The sequence below is a fragment of the Numida meleagris genome, chromosome 1 (assembly GCF_002078875.1).
Source record: "Numida meleagris isolate 19003 breed g44 Domestic line chromosome 1, NumMel1.0, whole genome shotgun sequence".
Lineage (NCBI taxonomy): Eukaryota > Metazoa > Chordata > Aves > Galliformes > Numididae > Numida > Numida meleagris.
Genome location: NC_034409.1, coordinates 62,888,447 through 62,902,573, shown reverse-complemented (window position 1 = coordinate 62,902,573; position 14,127 = coordinate 62,888,447). Strand labels below are relative to the sequence as shown.

At 42.7% G+C, this 14,127-nt stretch overlaps 1 protein-coding gene across 1 annotated transcript; it reads right to left on the bottom strand.

Annotated features, from left to right (window-relative positions):
- LOC110395666 (tubulin alpha-4 chain) lies at positions 4,028-10,815 on the bottom strand. Its single transcript, XM_021390338.1, has 5 exons — positions 10,675-10,815; positions 7,353-7,575; positions 6,490-6,638; positions 5,273-5,953; positions 4,028-4,342 (listed from the first exon to the last, which is right to left on the bottom strand). The coding sequence occupies exons 1-5, from the start codon at positions 10,675-10,677 to the stop codon at positions 4,055-4,057; spliced, it is 1,344 nt and encodes a 447-aa protein (XP_021246013.1). The 5' UTR covers positions 10,678-10,815; the 3' UTR covers positions 4,028-4,054.

Below are 14,127 nucleotides of genomic sequence, written 5' to 3'. Positions count from 1 at the left end.
GATAAAGTTTCTGCAGCGAAGATGTTTCACAAGGCATGTGACATAATCGTCGCAGGGGAGTTGGACTAGATGGCTTCTATAGGTCCTTTCGGATTCAAATGACTCTACGATTCTATAACCATTCTCATTATTACTATACTGCTTGTGCAGAAGAGGTCCCAGTTTCACACCCTCTGGGCAGGCTGTGGAGAACCTGCTCATACAGCCTGGCTCTCGCAGCGAGAGCTCTTCCGCCAAAGTAGCAGTGGCAGTGAAAAGCTTCTTGAACATGGACAGATAAGACTATTTCTAGAGGTTTGGGCAGAAGAGTACAAATGACTCAGCACCTTTCCTGTGGCTCTTGTGAATCATTCTGCAATGACTTAGAGATAGTGGTTTTCACTTTGCATTGCTAGTTTGTGTGGAGTCTGCCTGATAAAAGGAAGAGAAAGAAGAACTGCACAGCTCTACGTTGCCCTTGAAGCAGTTAAACCAACTAAGCAGAGTGCAAGTTGACACCGGAGATAAACTAGGAGCTAGCTCTGACAGATCTGTGTAAACCAGTGAGGGAGCATGCAGCTGACATGGCTTTTGGTAATGACCTCTTAGAGAGTCTGGTTACTAGATTAAGAGGAGCATATATCTTATTTAATAATATTGTAGGGTTTGCCCACAGAAGTCTGTTGTGACACTCCAGTTCCAAAGCAGATATTGGCCGGATGTCTGAGCCTGGAAAATACACTTAGATGAAGAGATGGCTAAAAGTGAGTAGATTAAGTGTTTGGATACAAATACACTGCCTGTTGAGTGTCATAGGGTAGCATCACTTTGACAAAACTTGCTTGCTCCTGGTAACTGCCATAGCACTTCTGAAGTAACCTCCAAATCATTCTAAAGAGTTCATTGACTACTGAGAGAACTGGGATCCTAAGTGTCCTGGGAAATAAAATAAAATAAACCGTAAAACTGATAATTAGGATCAGATTTGAAACGCATTTTGGGAGTTAAGAACTCCACACCCTCTGATGTAGAGTTCATAAAGTACTCCACTCTGGATTGGTGTCTTCCTCCTCTTCATTGCATCATTTTCAGCAGTTTTTCAGGGAAGAAAGCAAGCGCTTAGTCTGCCATTTTTGTCACCACTTCTTTTCTGACAGCTTTCCATGCATAGTTTCCTCTGTTTCTGATTTTGGTCCCAGTTTAGGAGATAACAGTGAGTCTAAGAGTCTAAATCCCATGGGTTGAGTAATACTTTTTCATGTTGCTTCAGTTTAAATACATAATCAAGTATATCCTGAATAGGGGTATTTTCCTAAAGAGAGGCATTTCTAGTATTCCATAAGTACATAGTTTAGTATTTTAGTGATCTGGATAATTAAATGCATATCGTGCATACAAAGCATACAAGTTTTTTTGTGACATACTGCAAACTGTAACTGTCAACATAAATAGAAATCTCTATGTGAGGAAGATAACTGAATCACAAAATCACAGAATGGTTAAGGTTGGAAGGGACCTCTGGAGGTTGTCTGGTCCAACCCTCCAGCTCAGACAGTGCTACCTAGAGCAGCATGACCCTCTGGCACATCTGCCACTCCTCCCAGTCTGCGCCATCTACAAGCTTGCTGAGGGCTCAGTCTGTGTCCAGTTCTGTTTAACATCATTCGTGAATGATTTGGATGATGCTGTCATTCAGACAGCATCCCTTGATGGGCTGGAGAAATGGACTGACAGAAACTGTACAAGTTCAACAAGAAGTGCAGAGTTCTGCACTTGAGGTGGAATAGCCCCAGGCACCTGGGGCCATCCGACTGGAAAGCACAAAATGACCTGGAAGTCTTAGTGGACACTGAGTTGAACATAAGCCAGCAATGTGCCCTTGCTGTAAAGAAGGCTAAAGGTATCCTGGGTTGCATTAGGTACTGCGAGCAGGTCAGGGAGGTGATTCTTCCCCTCTGCTCAGCACTGGTGAGGCCACTGGAGTCCTCTGTCCACTGCTGGGCTATTGAGCACAAGAGAGATATAGTCATACTGGAGAGTATCCAATGAAGGGCCACAAAGTTGGTTAAGGAGCTGACATATCTCATTTCTCCTCTGATGAAAGGCTGAACTGGGACTGTTTAGCCTAGGGAAGAGAAGGCTCAGAGGAAATCTTACTAATATGCATAAATACCTGAAGGAAGAGTGCAATCAGGACAAAGCCAGGCTCTGTTCAGTCGTGCTCATTAAAGGTTCTGAGGCAATGGGTGCAAATTGGAACACAGGAGTTTCTGTCTGAACACCAGGAAGAAGTTCTGTACTGTGCAGGTGACCAAGCACTGGCCCAGATTGCCCAGAGAAGTTGTGGAGTCTCCCTGCTTAGAAATACTCACAAGCTGTCTGGACATGGTCCTGGGGACACTTCTCCGGGTGACCCTGCCTGAGGAGTGTGCTGGACCTGATGACCTTCCAACGTCAACTATTCTGTGATTCTGTGGTTGTCCAATTGTGAATGAAGTTGTTAAACAAAACTGGATCCAGTACTGATTCCTGAGGTGCACTGCTAGTTACTGACCTGCAACTAGACTTTGCACCTCTCATCCCCACCCTCTAGGCTCAGGCATTCAGCCAGTTTTCAATCCATTTCAGTGTCTACTTATGTAGCCTGCACTTAAACAGCTTCTCTTTGAGGACCTTGAAGATCTGACCAGAGATCATGAAAAGCCTTACCAAGGTCTAGGTAGACTATATTCACTGTTATCCCCTAGTCTATGAAGCCAGTCATTTCATCATGGAATTTTATCAACTTATTCAGACATGACTTGGTGAATGCATGCTGACTACTACTATGTTGTGTTTTTTTTTTTTCTGTTAATGTGTCTGTAAATGGTGTCCAGGGTTAGCTGCTCGAGGATGACCTTCCCAAGGATCAAGGTGAGGCTGAACAGCCTGCAGTTCCCTGCATCCTCCTGCTTTCCCTTTTTGAAGATAGAAGTGGCATTTCCTTTCTTCCAGTCTTCAGGCATTTCTCCCAGTAGCCACGATATATCAAAGATTATTGAGAGTGGCCTCACAATGACATCTGCCAGCTCTCTCAGCACTTGTGGTTGCATCCCATCAGGTCTCTAAGTCTACATAAAAAGTTGCTGGGATTTTTCCTAGTCAAGGAAGACTGTCACTGCCTACTAGGATGCGAATCCTATAAATCCAGGGTCTTTTATTTCTACTTTGAATTACCTTTGAGTGAATATTCAAATGCTGGTATTGCATGCTCGCTTGCAGGTGGTCCACTAAATAAAGATGACATCATGATCTGATGGATCAAGTAGAGAATGCTGCTTGCAGAGGAAGAACCATTCAGGTAAAGAATACTGAAATGTTTTAGGCTCAGTAGGTATGATGCAAAAAAAAATGCCTTTTTTTTTATGTTTGTCAGTAAGTTTGCTTGTTGTTTTTCAAAGGAGGCAATTTTCTTGTTTAAAGAATTTCAGAAACTGAAAAAAAATATTTTCTCTGCTGCAGCAGTTTTCAACACACAGATATTTATCTCCCAAGTCTGTAAAAGATGCATTGCTTTAACATTTGTGATGAAAATGTTTGCCTTATCAGAAATGATATTTCAAAGAGTGAAATGTCCATTTTAGGTCAGTCAGTTGAAGGTCAGTTAGAGGATAATAAACCACAGAACAGAGGAAGCATTTCTTCATTTTCATTATTTTTTGACTTGCCAACAAGCAAAAGGCAAAGGTATGTCAAATTTAAGTTTGAAAACTATATTGTTTCACTGTAATCCACTATAAGCCTGTATATATTGGATTATCATGTTTTAACATGTATTAGAGTTTTTGAAAGCTTACATTAAATGTGCAAGAGAGGAGAGCAAGTCTTTGTACATCATTGGGAATGGTGGAGCATTTCTACAACTAATCATATCTTACAGGACAATTTACCTGTGATTCATGGAACAAAAAAATGTCTTTACATGACTCCTCCTATATTGCTGTATATTACAAAGGTGTGACATAATTGTAGACATATGCAATACGGTGATACAGAGACAATTCTGTGCTCACTAGGAACAAGATGTATTTTAAAATTACTCCCCATCATTTTCATCTTCAAATGAGTCAGTTCCCACTTCTTCATAGTCCTTCTCCAGGGCAGCCAGGTCCTCTCGGGCCTCTGCAAATTCTCCTTCCTCCATGCCTTCACTTACATACCAGTGCACAAAGGCTCTCTTGGCATACATAAGATCAAACTTGTGGTCAAGCCTTGCCCAGGCCTCTGCAATGGCTGTGGTATTGCTCAGCATGCAGACTGCTCGCTGAACCTGGGCTAGGTCTCCCCCAGGAACTACTGTAGGAGGCTGATAGTTGATCCCAACCTGCAAACAGCAGATAAAATGGTTGCATAAAAAACAGTTAAACAAACAGGTTCCTGGATCCTGGCTCCACCCCTTCCCAGACCTCATTTAAGGGCTGACAGTGAACACAAGGACATCTTGCTGGAGATCCTTGCCTACCTGAGGCCTCCCAAAGGTAAGCAATTTTTTTTCCTTTGTTTTCTGTGTCCATGGCTGCTGCATTTGGGCTTGTCCTCATTTGCTGCAGCCTAGGATTGTGCCACCCTGCTATTATTGCTGTACTTTCCATCACATTATAGCCTTACAGTTACAAAAGGTTACGAAAACCGTAATGGTTAAGAAATCTGTAAAAGCACTGGTTGGGTGAAGGAAAAGAGGTAAGGAAAGAACCAGACTGGAACAGTAAATCCCTGCTAAGTCTTAAGTCATTCCATGTACTGTTTCAGGTGCAAATCAATTCCTACTCTCAATAACCAAAACAGGACTTAGTGAAGAAAAAATAAAATATGTTAGTATGGTTGGGAAAATTGGCATAAACTTCTCAGAGATGTTGTAGAAATGTTTCAGTTTGCAATAATTTATAATTGGCACAGTTTTGCGGTTTGGGTTATTCTGTTGGTTTGCTTTAAACTCATGGAGAACACCCTCACTGGTGTGTTTAGAATGTAAGCTGTACCTTAATCTATCTTCTAGAATGCAGTTTCTTTAATTTCAAAGATTTGTAGGTTCACATACTCCTGTTACTGAATATAAAAATGCTATATATGCTCTCATTTGTTTAAATACTTAAGAGTATCTATCTATGGGATGCCTGAAGGAGGAAGGGCTCATTTTATACCATCACAGCTTGCTTAAGTTCCTTCTTTTCACAAGTGAAAAGCATACAAGATCTAAAGCTTTAAATACAATATTTCAGCTAGACTTCAAAAGTTAAACTCATGGCATTCTCACCTTGAATCCTGTTGGACACCAGTCAACAAATTGGATATTTCTCTTGGTCTTGATGGCAGCAATTGCTACATTGACATCTTTGGGAACTACATCGCCACGATAGAGCATGCAGCAAGCCATGTACTTCCCATGACGGGGGTCACACTTCACCATCTGGTTGTTGGGCTCAAAGCAGGAGCTGGTGATTTCAGCCACAGAGAGCTGCTCGTGGTATGCTCGGTCAGAAGAGATGATGGGGGCATAAGTCACCAAGGGGAAGTGGATACGTGGATAAGGCACCAGGTTTGTCTGGAATTCTGTCAGATCCACGTTGAGGGCACCATCAAAACGCAGCGAGGCGGTGATGGAGGAGACAATCTGGCTGATGAGGCGATTGAGATTAGTGTATGTCGGGCGCTCAATGTCTAGGTTTCTACGACAGATGTCATATATGGCCTCATTGTCCACCATGAAGGCACAGTCTGAGTGTTCCAGGGTGGTGTGTGTGGTAAGGATGGAATTGTAAGGTTCCACCACAGCAGTGGAGACCTGAGGAGCTGGGTAGATAGCAAACTCTAGTTTAGACTTCTTCCCATAATCCACAGAGAGACGTTCCATCAGCAAAGAGGTAAAGCCAGAGCCGGTGCCCCCACCAAAGCTGTGGAAGATGAGGAATCCCTGCAGTCCACAACAGGCATCAGTCTAGAAAGCAAAAGATAAAGTGAAATAATAGGGGCTGAAAAAAAAGTAAAAGACTACATCTACTGCATTTGCTTATTCTGAGATGAAGGAGAGAGCGGTCATCAGCAGTAGACGGCACATATTTCAGGTCAGTATTTCTTGAGACAGGGCTGATGATAATCCCGTTCTTCACTTCCTTCACTGTCTCAGCTTTTGACATAATATTAGTCCCTCAGCAGTGAGCTTCTCTCCCTGAACTCCACAGTTCTTTCAGTTAATCTAACTGAAACCAGAAACAGAACTATGTAATCCACCCTTCTATTTCAGTGTTGGTGTTTTAGAGCCATGCTAATGATGAAAAATTACAGATTCAGAACCATCTTTTAAGAATATATGAAGCCATACAACTGGGAAGTGACTACTGGTCTTCTTTCTCAGAGTAGTAATGATACTTCTGTTCGTCTTGCTGTCTCTTTTCTGAATGGATTTAGCTTTCCTGTTGTGCACTTCTTCCTTCAGTGGAACCAAAGCACTATTACAAAACTACTGGAACTTACCAGCTTACGAACACGATCAAGCACTATATCAATGATTTCTTTGCCAACAGTGTAGTGGCCACGAGCATAGTTATTAGCTGCATCTTCCTTTCCAGTGATCAGCTGTTCTGGATGAAAAAGTTGCCGGAAGGTGCCAGCCCGCACTTCATCTGAACAAAAAAGAGAAATTAGAAGAAGCTGCATGACTATGCTCCAGTGCCAACAAGCTGGTTGTTGTTGGCAGTGGTGCCAGCTTTCAGTCATGGGAGGTCATGACCCAAAAATGACCCAAAAAACATCTACTGATTGAGAGGGGAAAACTAATGGAGAAGGGAAAACTTCCCTAAGAATTTTTGTTGTTGTTGCTGCATTCTGTTTACTTGTTGTGGGACATCTGCCAAAGCTGTTCTTTCTCAAGAAAAGCTTGTTAGTTAGTTGTACTGACAAGAGGACAGATCATCAGAAAAAAAAAAATGTGACTTGGAAGAAGAAAATCTGGTTCCCAATTTTAAGAAATCCCATTTTTCCTGGAAGGAAACTGTCAGGTTCTCATTTTGAATCCAAAGTGGAGAAGGCAGAATTCAGATGACAAAAATGTCACGAGAAAGGAAACCAAGAGTTAAGAGTTTCCGCAAAGAGTCATCTGTGTATACTAGCTATTAAACTGCTGGGGATCCTGCCATTCCTAGCTCTGTAACACCTATAGAGATAATAGCATCATGACAGAACGTGACATTTAGTATTGCAGTAAAATTAATTTTATGCAGTCTTCTGGTACACACGGTACGAAGGATATGCTCCTTTGTGCCAGTGGAGACTGGTGACACACTGTGGTGATGCTTAGGAAAAGTAAGCCCTTTTCCATTTTATGGGTTTATACTGACCTACTACAGTTGGTTCCAAGTCCACTATTACAGCTCGTGGCACATGCTTCCCAGTGATAGTTTCGTTGAAAAATGTGGTAAAAGAATCGTCATAGTTGGGTTGACTGTGCTGATCCTTGAAGGTGCCATCTGGCTGAATGCCATGCTCCAGGCAGAAGAGTTCCCAGCATGCATTTCCTATCTGAACTCCAGCCTGGCCAACATGAATAGAGATGCACTCACGCTAGCGGGAGAGAGCAGAGAGATAGGGTCAGGAAAATCAATGTGCATTAGTATTCCTTATTCCTAAGTTAATTTTTCCCAGAATATTACTTTTCAAAAAAAAATCTAATTGTCACTGGCAGCATTTCATTTGTTTTTTCAACTTCACGATTGAGACTGTACCTATACAGGCCAATGACTGGGACAGATTTTTAAAAAATTGAGGTCTTTGTGCTGTAACACATGAAAGCAAGCAAGAAATAATAATTCCAGTTATACAAAACCTGCCTTTCTTCCTGTGAATTGGCTATACTGAGGAACACATCCCACTTCAGTTTATTTTTACTTCTGGCTGGAACCTGACACAGTCATATGGTATTTTTCAACCATATGTAACCCAAGACAGGTGATGTCTTTTGATCCTTTTACCCTCTGATAGCACACCAGCGTGGAAACTTGGAGGAACTGCTGTCAGCAGTATTCACCTCCAGAAATGACTTCAGATTCTTTTGGCTGAAATTATTGTTCTTTCCAGATCCTGAACCAGCTGTGGATTTTACACTGCAGGTTCATTGCTTATTAAGTCAGTGTCACAGTATATAATGTGCTTATTTACATAATTTTGAGCGTAATTCCTGTGGTAGCTTGGAACTTCAATGGAAGGAAAACAACATATGTAATACCAGGCTTAACTAAGCAGATGCCGATTGCTCAAAAGCCTTGACACTTACAGTACAGGGGCCTGGTGCTGGATTTCATAAGTTCAGAAAGAAAATCATAAAGCAGAGGCTTCTGAGTTGACCCGGACTAACATGATGTTGCATGGAGGGAAAGGCAGTTTTGTAGTTAAAGGTGGTTTTAGACCACATGGAGTTTTTCAACCTCATTTTCTGCTTTGGAGCAATTGTAATTGTAATCTTCTGTGCTCCACGTTTATGGTATCACTGGCCCTGTCTATACTAGTGAGTAAAAGAGACAGGGTAGCCTGTACTGACTGATAATTAACACACACTCTGGTAGAATTTTGGCTTGTGCCAGCTCATACTTTCTCAGGTAATGCTTGGGTACCATTCAGAGGACAGCTCACTGTTGAGAATGCTTTCCAGTGAGCAGCTCGCCGACCACTGTCTGGTTTTCTGAGAGAGAAAGAGATATGTAAATATGAAGCAGGCCATCCTGGCTGGCCTCAAGGCAAGAGAGTGGCCCCCGCTCATTTTGAGTTTGTAATGTAGATATATCCAATGACACAGGAGCAGATGCGGCCAGTTAACTTGTTGTTGTTGTTGCTGTCAAATTCTGTAACTGCTTATTCTGCAAAATCATCCTGTGATCTGACAGTTGAATATATCTTCCCCAAAAACCAAATCCTCTGGCAGAATGCACGACCAGCATCGTCTCTGGAGCAGTTTTCTTCCCAAACTGACAGTGTTTGCATTCTATAAACAGAACTAAATATATTTTTTTCAGAAGCAAGTGGTATTTTAGAAGTCAATACTGCCGCAGGTTGTCATTTTCAGAAGTTCAGATTAATATAGAAAATCAATCTAAATATTTCATCCAAGGAATTATATTATTTCTATCCCATACTCATTTTAAGTTGCTGACTGTGAGAACTCATTTGCAAAAGCGTGTGTAATGTCCTTTCAAGTACATTGTGCAACCTCGTTTTTTTCAGTTGAGTTTTGCAAAAGTGAGTTATTTGGGTGCTGGTGTGTCTGCACAGGAGTTGCAATCTGGAGGAAACACTGAAGGTAAAACTGAATTTAGTGAGTACAGTGAATGCTGTTTTGGCACAGCGCAGGCTCTTGCTTTTCTGTTAGTCCCCTGAGCGGATCTACAAGGCTGACAGCAAGAAAAAAAAGAAGCTCTGTCTTTTAAACACAGAAATGAGGCAAGGTAATTAATTAATTGACTCTCCTTTAGAGCAAAGCTACAATTAAAAGTCAAGCAATACTTGGAACCTTTTCTCAAGTCAGTAGAGGAATAATTTTTTTTTTCCTGTGGATGTTGCCTTAGAATGTTAATATTGTAGAGCTTAGAGTAGGACTACAGTTAAAAACTGCAGACCCAGTTTGTTTCCTGTCAGACAGAGCTTCCACTTCCACTAGTTTGAAGCAGTATCTTAACTCTGCATTTTGAGCCAGGCTTTCTGCCGTGACTCCTGGCTTCAACTCCCGTTTCTTCCTAGCCCAGCAATTGCTTGGAAAAATTCTGGCAAGTAGAGAAGACAGTAACAAAGAGATTTCTAATTTTGAGCAGTAAACAGCTTTAAAAATGATGTTAGACTTTTAGTAGGAAAAAGAATGACCCTTCTTCAGAATCACAAGCAGAGTAAGCTGATCTCTACACGGTATTTGAATTTTGAGCCTACTCCAAACTCACATTTCACACCGCATCACTAACGTACTAGGACCTACCGTACAAATTGTGGACCTGACTTTTACAGAGTCCACTTGAAGGCATGGTAAATACATGGAAGTGTATGTACTTTGCCTGTGAAATAAGTTTTCTCATTTTGGACCTGCAGCTGTACTGGCAGAAAATTACATAGTTCTCTACACTAAAATAAGACAGGAATAGACCTAAATTGGTGTACCAGGTGAAATTATTTTTTCACATAAGAGATTTTGAGCAATTTCTATGGATTTATTAAGAAAAATCTTTAAAATTCTGTTTTACTTACTTAAACACATACCCACATAGAAACGTTCCTGCACTCCAGAAACACATACTGTGTATAGCTGTGAACAGTACAGCCATCAGGGCTAAAGTAATTTAAGACAAGCACAACTGTAAGGAAAAGGATTATTATTTCATATGAAAATGAACATGTGTTGACAAAATGTAGACACAATAGAGATTACTAGAAAGCTAAAACTCCAGATCTACTTCGTTTTGTAATTCCACTAATTAGAGACCCTCTGAAGAAAATCGTGGCTCTGCATGCCTTGCAGCTCCAGTGAGATATTCTGACACTCCTTTCCTGACCTTTTACATCGTAACAAGTGAATGAGATCAGACTTCGTGGCACAAGCCGGTGATAATGGCAGATCCCCCTGACTGTCCTTGCCCGTAATCCTCCCCGTCCCTGTATGACTGGTGATCCCACATTCCCCCTTACCATGGCGTCTCCAGTGGTGTTTCCTTCCCTCTCGGATCAGTGATGGCAGGATTTTGCGGAGCCCTGCACTGAACTGCAGAGCAGGAAGCAGCCTGGGCCAGCACTGGGCACCTGCTTCTGCTCTTCAGTGTCACAGTGCTTTGGGCAATAGGTCACAGACTCCACAGTTCTGCCTCCCGCATCACTGCCTTCTGCCCTCCCAGCCGCCCCAAATATGCAAATTCAGCCAGACAGGCAGAGCTCAGATATACCCCAAGATTTCACATTTAGACCCTTCTGCTTCTGCACGATTATTAAATTCGAATGTGGCCATGCAACGTACCTCACACTGTAATTTCTGAGTACTATAAATACGTGTCACATACAGGAGATATGCTGTCCCAATTCCCTGTTCTGTCAGCGTGCATGTGTAGACAAGAATCATTCCTAAATTCCAGTGTGGAATACAGAGCTCATAAGGGAACGAATGAGTGGGAAAGAAAAGAATAGAAGAAAAAGCAAAAATTGAGAATTGGAAAGTAAATATACTTCCCATTTTGAAGTGTCTTCTGACAGTGCTCTTAAATGCTGGGCTGTCCTCTTTCTGTCCATATTCCAGCTGCCTCTCTGTTAATGTTTCAATTAGTTCCGTTGCTTTTCTTTCCATACAGCCATCTGGGCTGTACTGTCAGCAGCATGGTGCGGCATTCAGTATGAAGTCTGACTTGTCTGTCCAAACACAGAAAGGAATTTGATTCTCATTGCATTGCTTATTGCAAGAAATAGCTGGAGGCATCACACAAATGCTTGTGCTCTGAACTAGGACAGTTGCCTCCACCATTGCATTGTTTGCTCCTTCAGCACTAGCTCAACATTGGGAAGAAGCAGCTTCTCCCACTGGACAGATAAGTCCTCATTATTTCAGCTCCTAGGTCACAAAGAGAAAGGCACTTGAATCTGAGTATTATGTATTATTATGTATCCCAGCTTTAGAAATATACTGTTTATAATTGTTTAATCATTAGAAATATAAATTTGCAATTACTAATTTTAGGTTAGTCTACTTTGACATGATGATATCAATAGATTGTTCTGCCATTGTTGGCAACCTATCTTTTGCTTTAAATCTTTCATTTTAATAGTGTGAAGTATACCTACAATTTTTCATAAGCTCGCATTTACTTCGGTATGCTCTTGTTTGAGTGTTCTTTACATAAACCTAGAAAATTAACATCTCTGACTTTGGCTAGGAAGGCTTCAGATTTCTGAAGCCAAAGATATTTTTTGGAGAGGAAGAATTCCCATGACAATTTACCTGCCGCTTTGTTTAAGCTGAGTCTCACACTTCTCCAGGAAACCATCAGACCATAACTTTAAGCCTGAAGAATAGGTTGGTCTAGCGTTCTTCCAAAGGAGCTGGTAACTTTCCAGTCAAGACCCAGCATTCTGGGCTCCACCAGATGGAGCATCTGTACAGAGAATCGTCTCAGGAAAAAGTCTCAAAGCAAGTACAAGGCAGTCCACTATCCAGAACATCTTAGTCACTCTTTGAGTCAACATGTCAGATGTCACAGCTACAAAAGCCAGAAGAGCTCTGTGAATCTACTAAAAAAAACTAAAACATTTGCAACTTTGTCCATATCTGCACTTTCTCTGCTCTTCTATTACCCCTCTCCTCTGTTGTGAACAGGCAGTTAGAGCACCTCTTGGAATCAGTGTTAATTTTTCTGCTGCCCACCTCACTTGTCCAGGACCTACAGACTCAGCAATCTTTGGTGCCACACTGAACAGAGTCTGGGTCATGCCTCACTGGTCGAACACTTCTGGGGAGGAGGGAGTGCTATATGATGACAACACAGAAGTGCAGTTGTGAGTTATTATCTCCAACTGTTAATGCTACTATCAATCAAAATCAGCCTCCTAAAGGGTTTTTTAAAAAAAGCAACTGCAACAACAAAGAACCCTCAACCCTCACACAAAACCCAACTCCTTTTTCTCTGTTTAAAAATAGACACTTCTCTGAAGACAGCATTTTGAATAATCTAGAGCTTAGAGTTACTGTAATGAAAAGATTGTGTTAAGGGAACAAAAGAAGTATGAGCCTTAGACCCCATGTCCTTTAATAACCATCCTATTTCCAAAGTGTCTGCACATGTTTAGTACCATGACACTCGCTTTGGGGAGCTGTTGACTCCCTTGAGAGTGAAGAGGCCTTGCAAAGAGATCTTAACAAATTGCAGAGCTGGGCAATCCCCAATCACTGCTGAAGGAGAGCAGTGCTGGGTTCTGCACTGCCTCAGGGCATCTCCTTCTGCAGCTCCTGATGCCCATAGGCTGCCTGCCTCCTCCTGGAGCTCCATACCCATCCCCAAGCAGAGCGCTGCTCCCACCCGGGCACATCTCTCACAGTGGTGCCCGCTGCTGCTGGACACAATACTCCAGGTGAGGCCTGATCAGGGCAGAGTAGAGGGGGAGGATCACCTCCCTCGGCCTGCTGGCCACACTCTTTTTAATGCACCCCAGGATGCCATTGGCCTTCTTGGCCACCAGGGCACACTGCTGGCTCATGGCCAACATGTCATCCACCAGGACCCCCAGGTTCCTCTCTGCAGAGCTCCTCTCCAGCAGGTCATCCCCCAACCTGTACTGGTGCATGCTGTTATTCCTCCCTAGGTGCAAGACTCTACACTTGCTCTTGTTAAACGTCATCTGGTTCCTCTCTGCCCAACTCTCCAGCCTGTCCAGGCCTTCTGGTATGTCAGCCATTCCTCCCAGCTTCATATCGTCAGCAAACTTGCTGAGGGTGGACACTATCCCCTCATCAAGGTCACTGATGAAGATGTTGAACAAGACTAGACTCAGCACTGACCCCTGAGGAACTCCACTAAATACAGGCCTCCAACTGGAATCTGCACCACCAATCACAACCCTCTGATCTTGGCCAGTCAGCCAGTTCTCAACCACCTCAATGTCCACTCATCTATCCCATACTTCCTCAGCTTCGTTATAAGGATGTTGTGGGAGACAGTGTCAAATGCCTTGCTGAAATCAAGGTAGACTACATCCACTGCTCTCCCCCAGTCCACCCGGCCAGTGATGAAATCACAGGCTACCAGGTTGGTTGAGCATGACATCCCCCTGGTGAACCCATGCTGACTACTCCTGATAACTTTTTTCTCTTCCAGTTGCCTGGAGATGGCATCCAGAACAAGCTGTTCCATCACCTTTCCAGGGACAGAGGTGAAGCTGACTGGCCTGTAGTTTCCCAGATCCACCTTTTTGCCCTTTTTCAAGACCAGAGTGACATTGGCTATCCTCTGGTCTTCTCCAGGCTGAACAGGCACAGCTCCCTCAGCTTTCTTCATAGGAGGGCTGCTCCAGCCCTCTGATCATCTTCATAGCCTCCTCTGGCCCTGCTCCAACAGTTCCACATCCACATCTTGTGCTGGAGGCCCCATGCCTGGACACAGTACT